Source organism: Hippocampus bargibanti, linkage group LG15 (genome assembly GCF_051943395.1).
Source record: "Hippocampus bargibanti isolate YZ-2025 linkage group LG15, ASM5194339v1, whole genome shotgun sequence".
In the NCBI taxonomy this organism is placed as follows: Eukaryota; Metazoa; Chordata; class Actinopteri; order Syngnathiformes; family Syngnathidae; genus Hippocampus; species Hippocampus bargibanti.
In genome coordinates, this window is record NC_142748.1 from 9,672,266 (window position 1) to 9,696,571 (window position 24,306).

The following is a 24,306-nucleotide window of genomic DNA, read 5'->3' on the forward strand; positions in this document are numbered from 1 at the left end:
GGTAGCAATTAGCATGATTGCTACCTTGCGTTTATAAACATGGTTTCAAATATGTATATTTTGTGCAATATTTTTTTTTTTTTCTAATAAATGGAACAGTTTTGAGTGTGGTGGGGGGAGTGATTGGTACTTCCCAAGATTGAGTTCACACATGGACAAAATTGATGCTCCAATATTTTGTTTGGAAGGTCAAAATTTGATATTAACTCATTGACTGCCAGACGATGTGCAAAAATGTGTCCACTCCAGTGCCAGGGTTTTTGTCATTGTCACTCGAATTCCAAGACCCACAGAACATTGACTTTTAGGACTATATAAGCATTCAATGCAGCATTAGAAACTTTAGACTGTCTTCTATCATCAGAAAAATTGTGTTAATTCCTAAATTATTTGGGTCTGGAGTTATGAGATTGAAATGGGGGCGGCTGTCCAAAATACAATGCAATAAATACATATTGGTTGATATAGCGCTTTAAAAACAGCAACAACGCTCTAACATGGAAAAAAGGGAAATGCTGCCCCCCTGTGGAAGGGAAAAAAACTGCCCGAGGCCATGGCCAGCGCTTTATCGACACTCAAACAAGAAAAAAACAAAACCTGAACAAATTCAGGAATGATGCTTTTTTCAGTTCCGAAAAGATTTGTGAATGGCAGTCATGTTCAATTTAAATATTCCGTAAATCACCTTTTGTTGTTTTAAAACACACCCAAAAAACTATGTGCTAAATTAAAAATAAATAAAAGGTGAAAGGTGGGGTGACATTGTGAGTCAATGGGGGGCTTTTCAGGGCAGGTCTTGTCTGGTGTGAGGAAGGTAGTGGTGGGGGGGTTAATCCCCCTCTAATCCGCCGCATGTTAACCTATCTGAGCAGCAAGAGCCAGATTATCCCGATAACAATGGCCGCCCGCTCATCTTCTAAATTATTCCACTCAAAATCATATGCTTCACACACAGCCCAGCGGGGGCATTTGCCACGCCCGCCGCTCCTCGCTCCCCCCACCACCCCACACGGGTGCCCGGCGAATGGCGTCGGCTTCCCGCTAATTGGTCAGCGCGCGAGATTTACATTGACTTTTTATTTTATTTTCTTAACACAAACGAATGAGTAGATTAACTCGGGTGCGCATATGCTACTTTCTAGCGGGTCACCATCGTTTCATCACTAAAGCGTAAGTGGATTGTGGGCGCGCGCATGCCAAACAATCATCCAAATTGAATGTAACCCCCCCCCCCCCCCCATGAAACATCCACTGTACTGTATTATTCATCCAGTATATTTGGATTGCTCATTCACATTTGAACACAAATCCTCTAATCCCGCCGAGGATTGAGAAGACCTTAAAGATGCAATGTGATTATGATTTAAACGAGTGTCACAGATTAGATGTGAGGGGGCAGAGGGGGTTCTAATTTTATGGTCATTATTCGAGTGCAAAGGCCCAAATGGTTTCAGCAAAAGCAGCATATGCCCCAAGCACCTGTTTTATTTATACAACGGGGTCATCTTGCCTCAAAGAGGGAAAAGTACGACTAAAACGTCGGCTTCTTTGAATCTCGTATATCTCAAACGGATCCTTAACTCATTCACTGCCAGACGATTTGCAAAAATGTGTCCACTCCAGTGCCAGGATTTTTGTCATTGTCACTCCAATTGCAGGGCACACAGAATTTGACTTTTAGGACTACATAACCACCCAATGCAGCGTTAGAAACCGTAGAGTCTCTTCTGTCATCAGGAAAAAAAAAGGTTATTCCTAAATATGGGCCTGGAGTTATCAGAGCTTGAAATAAAGGTGGTTGTCCAAAATACAATGTAATACCTACATATTGGTTGATATTTATTCCCGAATGAAGTTTTCGAATGGCAGTGAATGAGAAAAAAACCCACCATGTCACCTTTTATTTTGAAAACAACCTTTTATTTTGGAGACAAAAGGAGCACTTGTCCGTGGCGGGGATTCTTTCCCCCTTTTCTCATTTATTTTATATATAGACGCTTTTTTTCTGTAATCAAATGTTGAGTGCAAACAAACAAACAACAGCAATACAAACATGAGAACCAGAAACATACTCAATTATTGTGTTTTTTTTAAACGATCACTTCACTCACTCTACCAAGCGAGCGGCTAAGGAACCTCATGGACAACAATGGGGGTAGCGGGAAGTAAAAAAAAAAAAAAGAGAAACAACATGCCGCCACGTGTGCTAGGAAAAGGAGAGGGGGGGTATATAAATTCATGACCCCCACCCAGTCACCAACAATCAGAAAGTCCAACCAGTGATACTACACTCTTAAAACACCCCTTAGAAAACGCTTACTCACGTCCACGAGATCCATTCTGCCCGATTATCACCTCAAGAGTCCAAAAAGCTGCTCGGAGGTGGAGTGAGGGATGGAGGGGGGGGCGGAGTCAGTCAGTGTCAATCAATCAATCAATCAATAACACGTGGGAGTCCTCATGCAGCGCGGCCTGGGATGGTGGCACAAAATACACGGCACGTGCCGAAGTGTTAATGCGTGTTTGGCGTGGAGGTGGAGGTGGGGGCGCACATTGTGTCCATTTTTCAAGGGAGCGGAGAAAAAAAAAATCAACATATTTTACCATCACAACGCTGCAGTTCAAAAAAACGTTGATAAAATGTCCCCCTTCCCAATTTGAGGCCGTCTTGCACCTGCGGATGCGCGCCATGTTGTCATCCCACCGGCGCAGGTGCTCGTACACACACACACTCAACACATACACGTGCGTGCGGAGAACTGACACAGTCCAACACACACCAAAAGTCCCCTTAAAAAGTGGAGTAAGAACATGGCGCTCCTCCTCCTTCTCATCTTCGGTGGAGGGGGGGGTGGCGCAGGCAGTCGCCACGGCTACCAGGGGTCTTCCAGCTCGCTGTCACACTGGGCGGGTCAAAGAAAAAAGAAAAGAGGTGGACGGTTAGCTTCGAGCTTGAAATAGTATTCAAAGCAGCGACTCACCTTGTTGTTGGACACCCGTCAGGACTTAAAAAAAATGGGAATTGGGGAGGAGGGGTTTTTTTTTTACATTTCTAATCATTTGACATCGATATGAGAGGATGAGGATGGCGATGAGGATGTTGGGGGATTTTGGTTTGCACACAACACGCCCACATAGTGATGTAGCGGAAATTGTTTTTATTTACTATGTGACACTATTTTGGCCCCATGAACCGGACTCACACACACACACACACACACACAGAAAAAAATCTGCAGTTAAAGAGAGCCATCTCAGCAGCAATCAGTCACACACACCACCTTGCATACCCATAAATGCAGCTGCTAGCTAACGTTAGCTCAACAGCACGCCATCCATTGCCATTCATTTTTTTGTTGTCAATTTGAAGGGTCGCTTTCGGTAGGGATGCCCAGTAGCGAGGGAGGGGACGGGGGGGAGAGAAGGAGCGCTAGGTCACGACAAGAGTCAAAAAGCAGTATCGGACTCGGGAGCGAGCGCGTCTTGGCGGGCGTTGGACTCGGCGGGTGAGGGCGGGGGAGAGGGAGGGGAGGCGTTTCGCTCCCGGCCGCGTTGGCGCTCGCCTTCGCCGTCGGTCCTCCCGCGCTGGCCCCCTCCCTCGTAGGCGGCCAGGGAGTCCTCCAGGGCGTCGCGGTACTGCCCGCGGTGGTGGAGGCGGAACTGCCGCAGCGCCTCCAGCAGGTGAGCCGCCGGCCCGCCGCCGCCTTCGCCCTCCTCACTCTCCTCCTCTCCCCCCGCGCATGCCTGAGGTAACACGCCACGGGGTCAGACTCTTTTTTTTTTGGGGGGGGGGGGGGGGGGGGGGGGGGGGGCATTCGCCGCCGCACACGCAACCAAGTCTGTCAATGCGTCTTGCCGACCGACTCTTGGGCCTGAATGTCACCCTGTTGCCAAATTTGCAATCAATGCACAAAGACCCTAACAGACAAACACACACTCCAAAAGCTGCGCACGCCGTCGCTAACGCGATGCACACCCTGAAAACCTTACCAAGAGACACACACGCAAGCGCACGTCAACATTCTAAGACAAATTCAGCCTGACAGTTGCATTGTCGAGTGTTTTGTGTGTGTGTGTGTGTGTGTGTGTGTGTTCATGACACATTGCGTATGTTGGACACACAAAAACACAGCCACACACACACAAGGATAGGCGTGCACGTGTGGGTGACATGAAGAGGTGAGCGGTTCGGTTGCGGGTGTCAAGAAGAAAGAAACGCAGACTCACCTTTTTATCTTCTTCTTTGAGAGGGTTCAGCTTGTTGTACACCGCTTCGATCACGCTTCGTCTGTGCAAGGATGGGAGGGTCAGTGGGGGGATGAGGCAACACACCCACAAAGCGACTCATTTAGCCAAAATACACACACAGTCATGCATTTTTTTATACTGTAGTCATGGGTTTATTTTACAATCATTGTCTATTTTTGTCTTCAAAATACTTTTTTCGCTGTATGAAATCAAAACGAGCTCTGATTTTCAACCCCCCCGCCCCCCCTTTTGCCGAATCGTGCGTGTTACCTACTTGCTAGCCAGGCCTCCACCCGGTGGAAGGTTGGGGATGTTCTCTGTGGTGATGCTCCTCAGAACGGACACCAGGTCGGGCATTCCGGCCTCGCCGCAGTTGGTGAGGAGCTCTGGAAACAGGAGGGGGGTAAAAAAAGGGGAAGCGGGTTAGCTTCTTGCGCGAGGGGCGGCGTGACGCCTCAGTAATGAAAGGGGGCGGTGCGCTAACCTTCGACACGGGCCTCCAGATATTTGTCCAACTCGTCCTCTTTCTTGACGGCCTCTTCCGAGATTTTGGGAGCGCCGGGTAGACACACCAGGACCACGCTCATGTTGTCCCTGCTCCCCTGCGGCGTGACAGCGCAGACGTAAACGGCGAGGCCGACAGGGCCGCGACGGGCGCCGGCGGCGTCTTTCGGGGCTCACTTTATGGAGGCAGGTGTCCACCACGGCGTTGCACACCTTCTCCAGGTCCTCGCACACCAGCAGTCGGGAACGCACAAAGTCGCAGAGGTCCTCGTTGGACATGACGTCCCAGATGCCGTCGCAGGCCAGCACCACGAACTCGTCGCCCCGGGCCGCCCGCTCCAGCACGCAGACTTCGGGCTCGGGGCTCACCAGCTGCTCGGTGGGCCCCTTGCCGTCCACGCATTTGTAGTCGTAGTCCCCGAGGGCCCGAGAGACGGCTAGGGAGCCATTGACCCTCTGGATCATGACCGAGCCGCCGGCCTTCTGGATGCGCTCCTTCTCGCGGGGGTTGCAGGGCTTGTGGTCCTGCGTGGAGAAGCCCACCTTGCGGTCTCGGCTCAGCACGGCCCGCGAGTCTCCGCAGTTGATGAAGTAGAGGTGGCCGGGGCTGAGCAGCACGCACACGGCCGTGGAGCCGCTGCGGTCCAGGCCCTGCCGCAGGTCGGAGAAGCCGCGCATGTACTCGTCGATTTTCAGGAAGCCGGCCCGGATGCCGTCCTTCACGCCCTCCACCGAGCCGGGCCCCGAGCTGAACTCGGCGCCGCCCGACAGGATGTGCTCCAGCAGGTGGCCCGAGCAGTAGTTGGCCACGCGCGAGCCGGCGTGGCCGTCGTACACCGCGAAGAAGGACCAGTCGGCCAGTCCGTGGGGGAGGCCCACCACCGCCGTGTGGGCGTCCTCCATCTCCACCCGCCAGCCCTGCATGGAGCTCAGGCCGTAGCGGAGGCCGTTGCCGTCGCCGTGGGCGCTGTGCTTCTCCGTCTTCGGCTTGTCCAGGAACGCACCCATCGCTGCCTACAGCTGGGGGCCAAACCGCAGCGCAGACAGGTTACCTTGGCAACGGGGCGGCGCTAAATACATTTTCATCACGGGCCGGGTCGTGCTTAAGGACGCCGTCCGGCGCCGGATAAATACAGTCTCGACCGTGATGGCGATTTGCCAGTGCTAAGGCGGCGTTTCAACACAAAAACAAGGACGCGTTAAAGCGTTTGAAAGCAGGCTGCCGTAAATCATCCGCCCCGTTCCTTTTTGGTTCACGTCAGCACTTAAAACGCTCCCTAAGTGATGGAGCGCCTTTAATGATTTAGCTCACAGAGTTCCTGACAATCAAGACGAGGATCGCAGAGGAGGAAAGTGGGCAGTTGGTGGATTACGGCAATGTCAGTAAAGCCTTTTCCAGTACGCGAAGAGCAACGCAGGGCGGCTAATGCTACTAGCCAAGTTGGCTAGGGAAGCCGGTGTCACGCCGGGACGTAGAGCAGTGGGTCAAAGTGTCACCTGGTAAGTTGGGACGACATTCGATCAATTTGCACTAGCTGCACTTCCTGGCATTTTCCCTGCAAAACATCATCAGAAACTTTTCATTTTGATGCCAAATACAATTTGTAGTTGGGATGACACAAGCCACCCGCCGCCATATCGATTTCTTCCGGCGCGACATGACGAGAATGTGCCCAAAAAAGGCCGCCTCTACAACCGTTTTCATTGGAATGCGCGCATGTGCGTGTCCGTATGCGTGAGGAAACACGCTATTAATACACCGGGGCCGCTTTAGGTTTCACGGCCGGGGCGGGCCGCGACGCCATTGTGGAAAATGAAACCCTTCCCGACCCGGCCCGACACTCGTCGGGAGGAACGCGAGCGCAGAAACCTGGTATGTTCGCGCCGGCAGTGATTCTGGTTAAAAATAAAACAAACACGCAGCCGTCACCGAGCAACCACCCACCCTGCAGGCTTAGCTTCATTCATCGACGACGATTCCCCCCCCCCCCCCCCTCTAAACTACCTTGTGTCTCAAACACAAGCGGTGCAAGCGAGAAGGAAGGAAGGGCCATTGCATCACCCTGCCGTTAAAGCCCTGAATGGAGACAAGCAGGAGCACTGTCAAAATAAACACAGCATAGTCCCACGACACCTAAACGCCGGGAACGCCGCAAAGCCACCGCTTAAGCCATCACAAAAAACAAACAAATAAACAAAAAGACCTGTCGTCACCCACCCCATGACCGCGGGATCAACCCCTGAAACCCACCCGCAGACGCATACGTCTGCCAAAAAGCAACAACTGCAAAGAGGGAAGTGGAAAGTCGAGGTTGATTACATAACGCTGCGGAGCGTTGCTCTACATAGGAGACGCGGTTAGCGTAGAAGCTTCCAGCCACTAATTCCAATAGCTAATTTGTTTGGAGGTTTGCCATGCTGAAACGCACAGTGAAGGCACACAATTTGGCAGTTCGTGGTGCGGGCAGATGCATTAGCGACGGTTTTCGGGGTACCCTTTGACCAGATACGGCCACGTATCTGGTCAACAGATACAGATACGTGGAAATGATGTGTACCTTCATTTTGGTGCCGCGTTCGTTGTTTGTTTGAAAATGTGCATTGTTGCCATAATATTTATGATCAATTCAGTTAGCCTATCTAACTGTGGTGTGTCACTTTAAATATTTGTGCATTTCCTGCACTGTCCATTTCAGAAGAAAAAAAAAACAAATTTTGGATCATATAGGAAGAGAAATGTGGGCAAACTTTTCTTCAAATTCATCAATCAATACCCAAAAAGTGCACTAATTGAGTATTAGAAAATTGGGTTTATGAAAAATGAAATGCTTAAGTAAGGAAGCCAAATCATTTGTTGACTCACTGACACATGTTTACAACACACTTGTTTGTTACAATCTTATTCATGGGTCATTAGCCGGTACTTTATCATAAATAATCGCCTATTAAATCGCAGTCGCCATATTGGTGGTGAGATTACGATTATTTTTGATTATTAGATTTCAAAATCGTTCGATGTGCGAGAGTACCTCATCATCGTTACAAACTGGAGGCTAAGCTACCCTGCTCCACAGTGACAATGAGAAAACAAATCCGATCGATTACATAGTATTTGGCAGGCTGCCGGACATTGCCCGTCCCACAAAAATAACTATATTGCTCACTATTTAGCTTGGCTTGCCTGCGTCATCGCAACTCCGACTTTTAACAACAATTTCAATCGGAGCAACCTCGGCTGTTTATGACGACGACTGGTGATGACTGTTTGGGGGGCAGTAACTTTGAAAACTTTACGGTTGTCGTTCAAGACTTTTCAAACTGTGCTAGCCCTTGACGTTAAAAATGCAGACATTAAGCATCCATTAGCACGATTGCATTTGCGATGATGAATTTTAAGCCAAATTAAAAAGCGAATTTAAACTCAAAACGAGCCCCGTGTTGCAGCAGAAAAAAGGCCTACTTAGTAGTGACACTCCAAAGCTAACGTGTTAGCATACTCACACATAGACAAACATAGGCGCATTTAGCATGAGCTGCTTACATTATCCCGTCGTTCGGCGACTCCGGATCCAATCTTTGCTGGCTTGTCGTCGTTGAAAAGCCTCGAGAAGCTTCTCTGTAGAGCTCCGTTTCCTTATTTGAACGACAAGGACAAAACAGGGAAAGGGGAAAAGAATAATGATTCGAGGTTGGCCTCAGTTGAGTGGCGTTAAATCCTCTTTCGGTGGTTCCCTGCTTGGATGGCGTTGATTTTTACGCATGTTTGACGCTATATTTCGGCACCCCCTCAGTACCGAATGCAAGAAAATTCCGTTTTAAAAAGTGGCGGAGAAGGAGAAATGGGTAATATTATACAACAGTGACAAACGTAACACTTTGCTCCATTGAAAGGCCCACGAGCAGAGCTTTCCTTCGACTTTGGGTGCTGAACAAGAGGAGGTGTTATTTTGGGTACGCGCTCGCTGATTGGTGGAAAGGTACCCGGGTCGAGCCGTTAGCTAATTTGCTGTCTTCCATGTCAATTAGCCAAACACGACGCGTTCATTGGTTTATTATCTGATGCCTCGCAACGCGCTCGTTCACCGTAACCAGTGTGGACCGGCGAGGCGGAGTTCACAACGGGGGCGAAAACGTCAGCGCTCCAGAGGGTACAAATTTGAAACTGACCCCAAAGGTCACGTTAACTAAAGGCTTTAAACTATAAAGGAACATCTGTGGAAATCTTAAATCGGTTTAAAAAGCGCCTGGGCCGCTCCACATTTCACGCGGCCGAGAATCTCGATACGTAAAATGAAGCGCTCCTCTCTCATGATGAAAAATGTCAGAGTCATGCTTTTGACTTTGCTCCCTTTTGCAAGGCGAGCTGCATCCACGAGACTTTGCACATTGATCCCTGCACACTTGATCATAAGGACGAAAAACACGCAATCCTCACTGTACATAATGTCATGCACAAGATGTATTTCGGGAGGGGTGGGCGGCCAAGAGCTTAAACGCTCCCACAACCACTGAGCTGCATTTGCAACCTAAATTTTAGCTTTTGCCCAATAAACCTTTTTCTTTTACTATTAAAATGAATTCTATTAGTGCTTTTCAGGGGTTAAAGCACTGCCACATCCGCCCTAAAGGCTACAACAAATAGTTGTTTAAGATACACAAAGTCTAAATTATTTTTTTTTCTTCTTCAGCGAATAAACCAATGGGGGCCATGCATAGATATAAGACTGGCGTGAATACGATGGATAAGAGGCGATTAAATCTTAAAAAATAGTATATGTGTGTTATAAAGATGTGTGTTGGATATCCGGAGTGTGTGTATGTGTGTGCGCGTGCATGTGGGCTTATCCGTTGTCATTTTATGTTCCTCGCACAGGATTAGACTTGAGTCTTGTTAATGAAAAACTCATCAGATATCAGAACACGTCCCTAAGGAAGCAAGTGGGGTGATGAGACAGGTCAGATTAAGGCCCACTTTTTTTCGGCCAGTGTATGCGTGTCAGCCTAAGTGTGTGTGTGTGTGTGTGAGTGTGTGTTGGAGCCGAGTGGTATTTAATTTTCTAAGATGAGGGATTATCAGTGGCAGAATTTGATCATTCCGCTCTGATCTTGCTGGATGTTCAATCACAGCTTATCCCAAATATTAAACTCTTGTTGTCTTTTGTCCCCCTTTTTTACCACCAAAACACACACCCTTCTCATCCGTTAAAGTGGCTCGCTGATGATGGATGGTGGGTGATTTGTTTAGCCACCTGGTCTACCAAAGGGGTTTGAGTGGATATTTTAGGGTGAGGGGTGGGGGGGGGGGTCCTTCGGTTCATCTTCACAAGATGAAGAGTAAATTTAAAAGAAAAGTGTCGTGTAATCCACAGCAAAGAGAGCACAAACTCCTAAAATGTAACACACACACACACCCTGCTGTTAAATACCCCCATGACCGGATGGTTGGGGTAACAAGGGGCCCTGATCTGCACTCTCTCATTTTCAGCCTACCGCCAGGACATCTGGGTCACGTCATGACTTCAATCTTCTGCTTGTTCATTCCCAGCTTTGCTCAGGCTTACAGACTCACGCTGTATCGCTCACTCTCTCCCTCTCTCTGTCTGTCTCACACATACCCCATGTGCACCCCACCCCTGCAAACACAGGAATGATGGAGGTAAATAAAACAAACAATGGCAAGAAAAAATGGTCTATCACACGAAACAAAATGGAAGCAAATAATATAAGCCAGTGAATAAACTCATAATAATAAAAACCTTACGTAAATGTAATACTCATCACACCAAAGGCAAGAAAAAAGATAATGCAAGTACAATCAACCAATATTTTCCGCTGTCATGAAAAAAATGTAAAAGGTAACGTTCGATTATTTGAAAAGACATTAAGTAAAACATACCTGTTCTCTCTGAAAGGTGATCAGTTATCAACGTCCGGGTCATTTCAGAGGATCTGCAATGCCACCTAATGTTTCGTTTACAGTACTGGCATAATCAATGCATCAATTGTGGTGTATTCCCGTAGTAGGAAATCTTGCGCTTTTATGTGTAAAGCATTATCGTTGCATAAAACCAGAAATGTGTTCAATTTATTTTTAAATCCATCCCGAATGGCGATGCTAGTGCTTGCTGTTTAAACGTCATTTTCATTTGGGCATGAAATTGCGGTTATTTAGGGAGTCACATTCATGTACCCCACATAAAATAGGAACTGGTAATTTCTTGGATATCACAGTACCGGTGGTGGCATAAGGCCAATTGCAAGCCGGTAACACTATTTTCTTCAGCAAGTCAAATGTGGTGACAGATGACACTTATTTCAGGATTTCCTCATCCTACCGAACCCTTTTTTTCCTCTTTCTTTCCATCTCCTGCTCACTCTCACCTAGACGGGAAAACTACACCCGAAAACATTGTTCAAGGGCTAAAAATAGACCAAGAGATGAGGGTGTTTGCTTTATTATAACCATCATCAGCATATTCAGAATTCAACACGTGACATACGTACGAGAAAACACAAACATTCGTAATGAAGAAATGGCATGACCCTGTTGATCATTGCCTGAATCATTTTATTTCTTTTTTATTTTTGTAAACAATATCCTAAATAATAAATGTCGTAGCCCAAATATGTTTCAGAGATGACTTTGCGAAGCTGTTTAAGCTTTAGACGGCTTTTAAAATATCATTCCGGGATCCAATGATGACAACACGAATTATTTTAATATTTTGTGAAAATTATGAACAAAAGGGATCAAAATTGACCAAGGAAAGATAAGCAAAGCTTGTGCGATTTATGTTTAATGATGCATGCGCATCTACCAAATTTTGTGATTGGGAAAAAAAACTAGCAAAAAATAATGTGGATTTGCCTTTAAAAGTTTCTATATGACTTTCGTGTAATTTTAATTGTCGATATTGGCTAACGCTAATGATACCACTGCTCATTTTATATTACATATTTAAATACGTGCCTGAGGATGAGACTATTTGATTTTAAAGGGGATTGTTTTTATTTTTTAAGCAAATGGATTTTAGTGGGGTTGATTAAAAAAAAATGTCAACCCAGTAAAAGCCATTTTAAGACGTCGTCCTCCCTCTAAATGAGAAACTATATACAAACCGACATCACTAATCACAATCAACACACAATGTTCATATGCCCATTCCTAAAAAAACAATTAGGCATTTCTCCCTTTGTTGCCATTACAACGCACATACATAAATGCACACGCGCAAACTTCCATGTATTAAAATGCTTATGTGATAACATGTTTTTTTTTCCTATCAAGGTCTACCTAATATATCGGCAAGTTGGGTTTTAAAGAGGGAATAAAGGGGCACAAATGTGTGTGTGTGTGTATGTGTGTGGAGGTGGGTGGGGGCTCACCGTTGCAGAGGTCTAAACAGATCTGATGATATGAGGGGGAAAAAGAAGGGAGAGAATGCGGCGCTTCAGTCGTGGATGACGATGGGGCCTCGCATCCTCAAACTGGGGTGGGGGTGTGGGGGCCCCAGGACCAAGCCCTGCGGCGGAGGCGCCTGGGCGGCCCTCCGCAAGGTGATCTGCTCGCAAGGCTGCCGACACGCATGCCGGAGCTGCGAGCGTGACAGCAGCCGTCTCGCCCTCCTATATGGGGCGGGAGAAACACATGTCAAACAACCCGGATTGGGAATGACTGACATTTGTCACATTTGAAATTTCTAGCTGCGGGGCGATTCGGGGTGTTTTGCATAATTTAGGCTGTAATCCTTTAACTCATACACTGGAAATGTTTTTCCACTTCCACAAGGGGACAGCATTTCTCTTTTTTTCCACGTTAGCGCATTGTTACAGCTTAAGCTGTTGTTAAAGCGCTATATGAACCAATATGTATTGTATTGCATTGTATTTTGGACTACCACCCTCATTTCAAGCTCATATAACCCCATACGCATATAATTTAGGAATTAACTATTTTTATCTGTTGAAAAAAGAGAGTTCTTACGCTGCATCGGATGTTTATATAGTCCTAAAACTCAATATTCTATGGGTGCTGGAATTTGAGTGACAGTGAACACAACCCTGGCACTGGAATGGACACATTTTTGCACATCATCGGGCAGAGTTAATCGGGTGATATTAGTCTGACTTTTTTGTGTTTTTTTTTGCGATTTCAGCCATTCCTTTGAAACACTTGAATACATAAATAGGTGAGACATATTAGATTAGCCTCCACCCCCAAAGGGCCTATTTTTGTCAATGTTTCTCTTTCTCTCCCTTGTAAAGTTTTAAACATTGTTCTCCACCTGGGGTGAGCAACTCAAATCACCAATTACAGCTCCACTTAGGGGACTAAATTTTTCACTCGTGGCCATTTTGGTGACGACTTTAAATAGTATTTGCTATTTTAAGAGGAGCTTTAAGAGCGTGACAATAAGGTTAGCAAATACGGCTCCCACTCACGCTCCGATAATAACCGAGTAAAATTGATATGATTAAATCTAAAAAGTCACACAGAAGAGCATTAATTCCGCCTCTTTTTTTTTCTCCACCTCTTTGTCCCCCTCACCCGTGCTCTCCCTCTTTCACTCTCACTCCCATCTGTGCCTCACGGCGTTGCTCACCACACTGAGAGAGAATGAGAGAGAGGGAGAAAGAGATGGAGGAGAAAACCAAGACGGCGGTGTCGTTAGCGAGAGGTGGGCTTTTCTCCCATCACAACCATTAACATCTAGTACTTCCTCATAAGCCGCATTATATACCTCTATGTGCGTGTACCCTGCACACACACGCGCACGCGTGGACAAATAAAGCCGTCTGGACCCACGCGAGCCCAGCAGGAGCCGCTAATGTGCTAATAACATTTCCACCCAGGACCGTGCTCTGCTTGGCTCCACGCCGGCCCGTCTGCACTAGTTAGTGGCGCTAATTTTAGCGGCGGCGGCGCTCTGAGAGGCAGCTGTGAGGGCCCGGCATCACGACTCAATTAGACACCATTTAAATGGAAGCACATCTTCACCCTGCACGTTGATGTAATGAAGGGGAGTCTATTTGCATACAGCAGGAACATCACTTCCAGAAAGCGTGTAGTGTTGTTGTTGTGCTTCGGAAGTTTTTTGAGTAACCCGAGATGAACCACGTTTGATCGTTTATAAGTGGAACCATATTTGCTAACATAATCAGAGCCCTATTCGGTAACCTGAAAGGGCGAATATTTGTTCAGAAAGTAATTTGGTAACAAAACTGAACCACTTTTGCTCACCTACGGGGTTCGGAACCTAAACAGAATTATATTAAATGAAATTAATGTGGATTTGTTGAATTAGCCATTTCGATCTAAGGGAACCGAACCTGCGGCATTCCAGTCGTAGGGCACCCAGACTCACAGAACGGTAGAGAGCAACCGGAGGGATTAAATTTGGATGAAGACATTGAGGTATTTCTCGTTTCCATGCTCTGTTATTGCTTGCCTTCGTCACATCTTCTTCCCTTGAGCAGGAGAACATCACTGCTGTTGCTTCTGTTTTTATTGGACCATTATTTTTACCAACGCCCCCTTCAGCAAGGTTTTGTCATTTACATAGTCATTCAAATGAGGTGGCATTTTAACGCGGGGGCTTTCAACGCAAGACGACCGTGAGATGGCGTACACGCCGGGTCTACTTGAGCTTACCTGGTCTCCCGGGTGACGAGGAAGAAGCTGTCATCCGGGGCATCGATCCAATTGGGGCGCCGCTTTCGAATCATCACGCCTCCGCGAGTGCTTCCGCCGCTGCTGCTGCGCCCGTTATGCTAACGAAAACATCATGTATTACGTGTCGAATTATGAAGCGTATTATGTGGAGTCTTTTTTCAAACAACACGATATGTTTATTCACTCACCAGTAAGGTGCCACCGGTTGTTCCTGGGTTCTCTGCAACGCAAAAAAAAATAGTGACAGACTAGGATGACGCACTTCTGTATGATTTTCACACAGATCTAAACTCCCTACCTGGGCGCCTGTCCTGCTCGGCTCCTCCTCTGCTATGGTGGTGAAAACTGCGCTTTCCTAGCATGCCGTGGGGTCCGTGCGGCAGCGAGGACAGAAGTCGGCGCGGGGGAGGCGTCTGGAGGCCAGCCGTACGGTGTGAACGTGGCGCCTGGGATGCCGGACGGGATTCTGCAAACACCGGGAGAGAGGAGTCAATTGTTAGTCGCCATGGAAACGTTGCAAAATATATATCGGGGCAAGCTGAACTTACCGAGAAACTGCACCACGCTCGTCAGGGTGCTGCGCTGCGCCGCCCGAATCTTGGGGAGCCGCGTCCCGTGACCTTCAGACACCCTTGAGACATCTAGACAAACATGCACACACAGAGCAAATACGTATCAGTAGAAGCTTTCAAAACCAAATAAAATGGATGATGATGTCACTTACACTCGACAGACATGAGGGCGTGGTGATGGCGCAACGATCCATGCGGCGGCGTGGGTGAGGGGGAGGGTTTGTGTCTTCAGTTGATGGAAAAGTAACACACACGTGACACACCAAAGCACACAAGGACACGGAGGAGATGCTTTCAATGTGGAACTTTATTTGGACGTCCGTGACACCGAGGACGAACGACGAGGTAGATGGCGATGGATGGACGAGAGTCCATTGATGGACGGCAATGGCGTTATGATGTGATGGCCCGAGTGGGACGGAGGGAACGTTGTGCTCCAGCGGCGAGAATAGCTTTGCTCGATTGAAAAACAAAACGGCGTGCAGGTCTTCCCGTGACTCTGAAAAGATGATTGAAACTCAAAAGTGATGAGGACAGGCAGTCTTTATTGGAAATGAGGGCGGGGGTGTGGGGGGAGTAACGGGAACGGGAAAATACAAAAAAAATAATAATATAACAACCCAAAAAATGAGCACAACAATAAAAACAGGAAGCGACAAACGGAGGGGTGCTGATGGGGTGAGAATGTGCGTGTGTCCACGTTAGGAGGAATTGAAGGCGCTCTTACACTCTGCCTTTATGGCGCCGCAGTTAATGGGCACAAAGGGCCGGCGAGCGGCCCGGCGCAGCCTGATGACATCGCGGCACATGTGGCGCGCCAGCTTGGTGAGGCGGGTGGCTTGCAACAGGAAAGCTTGCTTGGTCTTCATAGACGACTTGGGGCTGCCGCTGTTGCGCATGGGAATGTGGTTGGACTGGCGCGGGGCGTGGCTCCGTGACCGCGGCTCCTGGGCATGAGAGGCCAAGACCTTTAGACAATCACACAAAATTCTATTCGCGAACCAAAGTAGAACCATATTTAAAGAGGACCCAATATTCACTCACCCAAACGATTTTGGTAAGCTAATAGCAGCTAGTAATCAACACAGAAACGTGTCTCATTATTAAACAGAAACATATTTGGTAAGCGAAGCTGCAGAAGCCCATTAGAAATCACGTTTTCTCTGGATAAATAATCCTTCCACCTCAATTAACTTGCTGTTGCGTTGCAAGCGCTTTCCCCTTGAAAAATAAATAAGTAAAAAAAAGCGCTGTGCTGAATGTATGAACATGTGAGAGGTTTGCGGCGCACTGAATAATTCATGTTGACGCCTGCCACAATAAATCACATAGTGTAGCTTCAACATTCACAAACATGTCCTCACAAACATGTCCTCGAGAGAACACGCTGAAAAAGTCACGAGCCGAGGTGGGCATTGGGAGACTCACGTTGGCAGACGGGCTCGGGGACGTCCTCTCCTCGGGCGCCTCGGCTCGGCTGGGCATCTTCAGGCCGCCATACTTCTTCCAGTACATCCAGCAGGACACGCACAGGCGGCACTGCATGTTGGGGGGCCCCCACGAGTACCACTGGGCCGACTGCATGGCTGCGGGAACACACATTAGGGCTCGATTAGTGCGGCTCAAAGACATTTATTGATCCCCGGCAACGTCCCCGAAGAACCCCGTCAACTCGCGAGCGCCTGATTGGTCTCACTGAACGACGACCGCCAGCTGAAGGATCACCATTGTACTAAGGACAAATCGATACGCAAGTAGATTTTCATTCTCGCTTCATTTTCTCGTGCACTTGGTGTGGACAAATGTGGTGATACGAGCCTGCTAATGAAATTATTCTACTGAGGGATTTGACTAGAACTCCCATTTTATAAAAAGATTTTGACAACTCTCAAATTTGCAAGAACGGTTTTGTCCGTCAATGAAATGATTGACATAGAATGTGACTCATGAGTATGAAATGTTGACACTCACCGATGACAGTTATGATTGGCATTGTCTTAAAATTTGAGTTCACAGAGCGTATCACTCATGGTGGCATCGCTCGTCTTGCGTTCAACACAAACTTACTGTAGCAGCTCTCGCAGGCTCGACCCCCGCCAGCCGCGTGGAAGGTTCCGGGCCCTGCGCCGTTCACGGTTGCCATCTTGCCGTTGGTCAGCGAGATCTGGTTGGGGTTGGGCTTATTACTGCCAGGAAAAAAAAAAGCGGGAGGTGGTGGTGAGCAATGTGGTCTTGGGCCGTGCATTCAATCAAAGGCAGTCAATTATGTATGAATATTTCCATCTGGCGGCGACAATGGGGAACACTAATGATCCCCTTCGTCTTTGCGAGGAAGGAGCGACTTACTATGTGGGAATATAAACTTGCTTCAGCTTGCTCTCGGCCTCGGCCGCCTTCAGCCTCTTCTGCAATTGTCCACACAAACGTACAAATAGTTGTCAAAACAAACCCATTTTGGAGCCTACTAAAACCCTTTTTTGGTATAAGGTGAAAGATTCACCTAAACAAAATCCGAAATCAAAGTGGGAACATATTTGCTAACCTGTCACATAGTAGCATATATTAAAAAAAACATGTAACCCCATCTCACCTGTTGTACGTATCTGTCTGTGGTCTTCCACATGTAGTAGTACTCTATGATGCTGGTCAGAGACTTCCAGGGAAGCTTGATAGGTTGAGACAAAAGGAAGAGGTGGGGGTGGGGGTTGGATAGCGGGAGACGAAACAGGGAGCAAATTAACAATAGTAATTTCTCATCTTCTTGCCATCTGGGTGCCCCCTTCATGCATATTCATTCAGCGGCGTCGTGGCCAGAAAGCGCTGTGTGTGAGAGGACTTTTGGACCAGCGGTGCAGTGGGAAAAAGCATGTCAGACACTTATTCATGAACACCCGGTGTAAACACAGTGTAAAATTTGCGGCTTGGCACATAGAGTGACTTACAAAATCTTGTCGGATATCGTTGAAGTCCTTCCCGTATTTTTCCAGCGCCTCCTCGAACATGGCCGCTTCCGAGGCGCTCCACTCCTCCATCTCGTCCCGGCAGAGAACGGGCCCACCCGCGGGCACCAGGACGCTCAACGCGCTCGACAGGTCGTAGTTGTGCGCGTGCAGCGTGTCCATGGCGTGGAACTGCGGGGAAAGTAACGGCAACCTTTTAGAAACGCAATTTGCGGTGATGCCATAGGTCTATTTGTCATGTCACGCAACCGCATTTGGTTACTCAAGTGAGGAAATTTGCTAACCTACCAAACCGCAAACCGGAGTGGATTTAAGGTGGTTACGTTACCAGCGTGATGTCGCGTGACGCCGCCGCCGCACTCATATGTAAGCTCGGCTGCCGGACCGAACTGCTGCAGTCGAGCGCCCGGGCAAAGGTGCCAACCGCCCTGCGAGCAGCACAAAGAGAAAGTCGTTTGATATTAGGGGACAAATGCAAAGAAATGTAATAAGAGTAGCACCGAGGTTATGTCTTACCGCGCCACCACAAGAAACTGGTCGATCTGTTTGTTGGTGAGCGGACACTCCGGATCCCAGAGTTTCTCCTCCAGTTTGGCCTGGTCCCTGTCGTCAGTTTGATTCACTGTGCGAACACGCAAAAAAACATTTTCTTATTCCTAACCGCGAATGAATATCAGTTGCCGCTTTTCGTTTCAAGACTACCCAAACATTTGCGGCAAGAGGAATAAAAGATGGCACTGCACTGACCGTCCGGGAGCATTTCTGGCACGTCGGCCTGGAATCGTGGCCCCACACGGATCTCGCCCTTGTCAGCCAGCAGCGTCTTCTGCGTGGGGTCGTACACTAACGAGTAGAAGAAGGTATCCTGGTGGGATGTGGAAGACACGTAAAGAGACACATTTAGCGCTCTACTAAAACCCCCATCGGAACAAGACGGTTGAGAATTCTAAAGTCGACACACCTCCTTGTCGAGATACGAAAGAACCGCTTCAGTTTCATTCAACAAGGCAACGCTGCACTTGCCCCTGAAGGGACACACAAGCATTAAAAACAAGTCAGCCGAGTCCGCCAGGTTCTTTGAGGCTTCGTGATTAGTCTCATGCGCGCAAACCTGATGTGCGTGGCGGGTAAGCTCTCGTACTGCCGCGAGAGAAAGAGTTCTCTGTGGCGAAGTTGGTGCTTCTGTTTGTCCGTGAGCTCCGTTTCGGCGGGACTCTCCTTCTCTTCCTCCAGCTCTTCTGCAAAGGCAGAAATACAGGAGGGTGAATGGAGACGTACAGTAAACGATTTTCGAGGAAAAAAGATGGGACTCATTTTCCAAATAACAGCTTTAGCAATTTTCTCCGAGGAAAGCCTGCTGTTTCCGGGGCGACTCTGAATCATCTACTCCAGTTGCCAAAGATCTTGCCTCTCGCTGGAAAAACTCTCGTCAAAACAACACACTTCGCGGCGACTGTAGAAGCAGGTGTTTTCCAATCTTCTGAAGAAATCTTCTTCTTTTCTTCTTCTTTTCCTTTCGGCTTTTCTCGTCAGGGGTCGCCACAGCGAATCAGTCCTCCATCTTCAGAGGTTTGATTCGCATGTTTGTTTTGGCCAAGCTTTTACATCGGATGCCCTTCCTGACACAACCCTCTGTATTTATCCGGGCTTGGGACCGACACAATAAGACACTGGCTTGTGTCCCCTTGTGGCAATTCGATGAGCTTAATAAAGATGAAGATGCTCGATAAAAAGGCAATGACAGCAAGGATAATAGTCGGCAATAACAAAGGGAGAAAATCAATGCGTTTTGGCAATGAATTACATGATTGAAATTATAACGCAGCATTTTTTAAATCAATCTTTTTCATCCGTCAATTTCAACTACAGTGTTAATTAACCCCTTAGAGCAAGCAATTTAGGACTACAGTATTTTAAAGCCCCCGCAAAAGAGCTTCCAAATTGCACTGACTCAGTATGCTGAGGTGACACTTTTAGTATATGAACTAAATTTCTAGTTTAGCTGGTGTTTATAATGTACAGTCACTTTACATTATAAAGACTGTACTACAGTGTTTATTTTATTTTCATCAGAACTGTGTGCATGGGTGAGGCAGACAGTTCTCCTGAAGAAATACTGTCACAAAAGCGGCCATTTTGCTGCCATTTTTCACGTTAACTTATCTGTATAAATGCCAACCAGAGAACCTGCCAATTTTCCGCCTTCGGTGGTCGTGTCAGACATACCTGTCAACCGTGGCTAAAAGCTTCTCTTATCAATGATTATAATTCCTGTATAAAAGTTGGAGTACACAGTACATTATTTGTATAAAAAAGGGTTAACACAAGTGGAAATGCAGACAGCTTACTGCGCATGTTATGCTTTTATCAATCATACCGTACGCAGCGATGTAAAAAGAAAAATATGCTTGAGAATGACTTTTGCTGGTTTGCCGTGACGATAGTAGCGATCGGCAGTAGCATTGGGTCAATAACAAAAAGCGAAAGGCACCATGTCATCGTATTTCAGACTACTTTCATCAGAGATTTTAATGAAAAAAAAAAGACGATGCTTTGCCCAGTCGTGTAAAACCCTGGAGCAAAGTGAGTGGTTTCACTGTGAGGAGCAGCAGGGTGGCATCTGGCGGTTTTAAAAATCCATTAGCAATGTAGCCCGCGATGGGACGAAATGGGGGGATGGAAAAAAAGACCCTTTGTGTGCATTGCTGCGTCACTCCTTTCTGTATGTGCAAAATGTTGCTTCCGCTGACTTGCCCCACGGACTGTCAATTCATGTCATTTCAAAGAAAAAAAAGGAGACACTTATGTTTTGAATGGATGAGAGCCGCCATTGTGACAAGCTAAGTGGATGTCATGTAGTTGCTCCCTTTTACATGAATCATCCGAGATGAGAGAGAATCATGTTTAGTCAGAAACCTTGCTCATGCGCAGCTGTCGTCAAAACAGCAACACGGGAAGAAGCGTGATGTTTTTTCTCTTTTTTTTTGGGGGGGGGGGGGGGGGGGGGTGCTATAGTTTTGTTTTCCCGGACCTATCAATGCAGAAATATATTTTTTCTTAACAACTAAAAAACAGTATGTGGTTCCCCTTACTTGCATGTTTGTCTGCCAGCTGAATGAGACTGTGCGAGATGTCCCGCCTCCTGTAGAAACACACCACCTTGGCCTCCACATTCCCGCTGGCCGTCTGAAGAGGAGACAACATGAAGAGAGAAAAAAAGTGAGAAACTACCCCCTCAATTCAGCCGTCATACGACAAGCTTCTTAATTTCCCCGGAGAAGCGCTAGTCTTTGTGTCCACGTCAGAGCGGCGATGATAAGCAGACCGAAAGCGCTAACGGTAGCCATTTCAATACGACATACTGACTTGATGGATTGATTGATTGCCTGTGATGAGGCCAACGGCATGAAAGAAATGTGCTCTACTCACGAAACAAAATGGATGACGGCTTAAGAAAGTTTCTGTAAACTGTCGCCACATTAACTGACGTGTGCCGTATAACTTTTTGGGTGTCTATTAGTTTGTGTATGATCCATTGCAATGGGTTACCTAAAGGATATGACGAAAGAAATACGCCTTGGATGTAAATCTCTACAAGAACAATTCAGGTTCGAGTGCCCTTATTCCACGTTGGACCTCTTTGCATTCCAAGAGACACACAGTATGTCTGTGTTTACACAGATGGAACATATAAAACAACTGGCTAACACACACCTCCAAATTGCATATTAGATGTTACATAGCCTTGAATTGGCCTGTAATAATGTTTTTTTTAATGCATTTCGGGTGTTTCGCTTGAGATGCACAGCTATCAGGATCATTGCTGATGCACCTAACTGTAATATAAATAGGTCGTATGTTAAGAGGTCAATAATAAACACGCACAAAAAAATAATAATAAATAAAACGCTGAACAACTGACAGAATCAGAAACCAAATTTGTGGTTAAAAAGCAACACTAGTCGAGTGGTTCCACTTCCAACTAAAATTACATCACGCATTGTATCCATTAAGAACCAATCAAAGTTTTGCCAGGCTCAAAAACACTCAGGATTTGATGTACGGATCCCACATCGCTGCCCGGTCATTACATCACCACTTTTGTCATTGACGGTTCCGTGCAGGGCATCTGTAATGATGCATCGGGCCCGTTTAGCTTGCAAAATGCAAATGCAGGGTGTCGATGAGAAGGAATCCTAAACATTTCCCCTTGGGCGCAGATGGACACACGTGTGATAAAAATGGGTGTGAAACACTGAAATACCTTGTTGAGCTCCTCTATTCGTCGGATCAGGTAAGGGTTACTGGAGGAGTTCTCGAAAAAGACGTAATCTGCAATGGGAGAGCAACCCAAAAACTGTATGAGACGTGGAGGATAATGTGTATGAGGAACCCCATCAACTAATATATTCTGCAATCCAGCTGTGTCTCGGCCCTAAATCATACAAAAGATACAAAGTTGATATCCTTAATATCCATCTTAAGGTTGTAGCTGTTGCTGCTTAATGCTCACTTGAAGCTCACTTTATTCACCCAAAATGTTTATTTGAACACAAAATGTAAAACTCATTTAACCGGATGTCTCTGGTTCAAGGGTGATGTGACAGTCGCCTTGCGCTGTCACTGTTATTTTGTAGTTCAAGCATGAATAAATTTCAGTTAAATAGAAAGACATTCCTTCCAGGAGTATGCTTGACTGTCTTATGAGTGGGGGCAATGAGAGCACGAGTTTGTTGGGGACAGAATAACTGCTGAAATAGCGACATTTGCGCGTGAGGAAAGGTATTCCATCAAGGCCTTGACGCCGTGAAGCGAGACAATCGCTTGATGATGGGCATGCTAGCGATTAGCCGACGGGGCTATGGCAATTTGGCCAAATTGATTGTATCGGGGGTGGGAAGTCTGACGGGGGTGAGGGTGACCACACGGCCAGACGGTGGAGCGGACCACGATGCGGGTGTCCCACGTTGCGAACTCTGGAACGGTTCCCCTATAAAATGAAGCGGCGTCCTTTGAGGTGCTAACGTTAGCTAAATAAGGACTGCACTAAATGGCTGCGTGCCAATGGAGGCAAATACAAAGGCAGCCTCGCGCACACGTACTGCTCATTGCTCCAAAATCACATTTAGCGCCTATATAAGGGGTTGGGGCCAATACAACCGCGCTGACACGTTTCAAATAAGCAAACGACCAGTATACAGTGTGCCCCCCTTAAAAAATGTTTACATTTTATGCTAAGCTAGCTGGCGGCTAGCGGCCTGACCCATTTTGGAGCCCAAATATTTAGAATTGTCTTCCAGCCCGCATCACGTCTAGTCCGGGGTGGGCAAAAGCTCCCAATTAGCCGTCGGACGTGAGCGTAACCGGTTATCGACGCTCGGCGGGGCTCGCTCGACCCCCCAAAATCCAAATTGAAATAAAAAAATGAAGCAAAGACAATAACACGCGTCTACAGTTATGATACAAGAAGCGATCCACATTGACGTACATACCTCCGACCCGGTACATGTTGGCCGCCATTTCTGCCCTCCCGGAATGTGAGCGTGAAACATTCACTAAGAAAACATAAGAATAAATTAATATGAACTATATATTTAGAAAAAGAGAGTCCGGGTGTGTGGTCCAGATCGGGGGAGGAGGTTGGTTTGCGTGTGTGTTTTTTGTTTTGTTTTGTTTTGTCAATGGACCCCCCTACCCGGTGTTCACACAGTAGCCCTCACAATACAGTCCCAACACGAAAAAAAAAGAAAAATATACTGATGACGTCAAGGCGGCGCGCACGCGCACTCATTGGTACGCGCACAGGCATAGCACATAATAATTGTACTAACACTTTATTAGAAGTAAATGTCTCCTTGTAGAATGTTGTTACATTTGGCATATATTTGGAAGTATAATAAATACTTTTCTTAACTGTACTAAAAAGTTGGAATTAAAAGTATCAATTTAATGCGCCACTTATGGCATAAGTAGTACATAAAATGGAAAGATTGTTAAAAACAGATTGGGATGAGAAGTGAAAAATGATGTGGAGTAATTGAAGTAATGAAATATGCTTGAATATAATGTACTTTATTTGAGAAATTATTTTGAACGCTGTACTTTAATGTCAAAGAGAATCTCTGATTTGAACGTTCAAGCCACACAACCGAAGGAGCGTCACAATGGCCATTGGAGTGATGCATAGAAAAAGAGAACACACATTACAAAGATGCACAAAGCTGAGCTGTAATGGATTCATGTCATTTTGCTCGGTTATTATTAATACGAGTGCGGTCAGAGACATAATTAAGATCGTATGTCAAGGCAACACACATCCGCTATGATCTGCGTGAGACTTTTTCAGTGA

At 46.8% G+C, this 24,306-nt stretch overlaps 2 protein-coding genes across 4 annotated transcripts; both read right to left on the reverse strand.

Moving 5' to 3' along the window:
- Window positions 1-1,943: 1,943 nt before the first annotated feature.
- On the reverse strand, window positions 1,944-8,695 carry ppm1bb (protein phosphatase, Mg2+/Mn2+ dependent, 1Bb). Of its 2 annotated transcripts, none has more exons than XM_089015120.1 (6): window positions 8,294-8,691; window positions 4,930-5,772; window positions 4,733-4,850; window positions 4,523-4,634; window positions 4,228-4,288; window positions 1,944-2,903 (listed from the first exon to the last, which is right to left on the reverse strand). In XM_089015120.1, exons 2-6 carry the CDS (start codon window positions 5,758-5,760, stop codon window positions 2,874-2,876), a joined length of 1,152 nt encoding a protein of 383 aa, XP_088871246.1. In that variant the 5' UTR covers window positions 5,761-5,772; window positions 8,294-8,691; the 3' UTR covers window positions 1,944-2,873. The 2 variants fall into 2 exon arrangements, with proteins under 2 accessions (XP_088871246.1, XP_088871245.1); XM_089015119.1 differs by lacking the exon at window positions 1,944-2,903 and adding an exon at window positions 3,023-3,744 and having other exon boundaries at window positions 8,294-8,695.
- Window positions 8,696-11,182: 2,487 nt separating this feature from the next.
- On the reverse strand, window positions 11,183-23,676 carry mta3 (metastasis associated 1 family, member 3). 2 transcript variants are annotated; one of them, XM_089015117.1, is made up of 19 exons: window positions 23,450-23,676; window positions 22,222-22,289; window positions 21,050-21,143; window positions 19,069-19,195; window positions 18,919-18,982; window positions 18,705-18,822; window positions 18,474-18,579; window positions 18,286-18,385; window positions 17,940-18,128; window positions 17,588-17,662; window positions 17,344-17,402; window positions 17,065-17,183; window positions 16,426-16,583; window positions 15,725-15,965; window positions 14,974-15,066; window positions 14,724-14,891; window positions 14,614-14,645; window positions 14,405-14,523; window positions 11,183-12,378 (listed from the first exon to the last, which is right to left on the reverse strand). In XM_089015117.1, the coding sequence occupies exons 1-19, from the start codon at window positions 23,475-23,477 to the stop codon at window positions 12,204-12,206; spliced, it is 2,133 nt and encodes a 710-aa protein (XP_088871243.1). In that variant the 5' UTR covers window positions 23,478-23,676; the 3' UTR covers window positions 11,183-12,203. The 2 variants fall into 2 exon arrangements, with proteins under 2 accessions (XP_088871243.1, XP_088871244.1); XM_089015118.1 differs by having other exon boundaries at window positions 11,184-12,378; window positions 15,725-15,944.
- Window positions 23,677-24,306: the final 630 nt, after the last annotated feature.

What these genes read in the sequence shown, in the direction of transcription:
- ppm1bb (XM_089015119.1), bottom strand. Translation starts at nt 5,760, where the DNA reads ATGGGTGCGTTCCTGGACAAGCCGAAGACGGAGAAGCACAGCGCCCAC. An exon ending in TGGACACCTGCCTCCATAAA is followed by an intron (nt 4,851 to 4,929) that starts GTGAGCCCCGAA and finishes GTCACGCCGCAG; the next exon opens with GGGAGCAGGGACAACATGAG. An exon ending in TCAAAGAAGAAGATAAAAAG is followed by an intron (nt 3,745 to 4,227) that starts GTGAGTCTGCGT and finishes GTGTTACCTCAG; the next exon opens with GCATGCGCGGGGGGAGAGGA.
- mta3 (XM_089015117.1), bottom strand. Translation starts at nt 23,477, where the DNA reads ATGGCGGCCAACATGTACCGGGTCGGAG. An exon ending in AGCCTGCGAGAGCTGCTACA is followed by an intron (nt 16,584 to 17,064) that starts GTAAGTTTGTGT and finishes GTGTTCCCGCAG; the next exon opens with CCATGCAGTCGGCCCAGTGG. An exon ending in CGAGCAGGACAGGCGCCCAG is followed by an intron (nt 14,646 to 14,723) that starts GTAGGGAGTTTA and finishes TTTGCGTTGCAG; the next exon opens with AGAACCCAGGAACAACCGGT.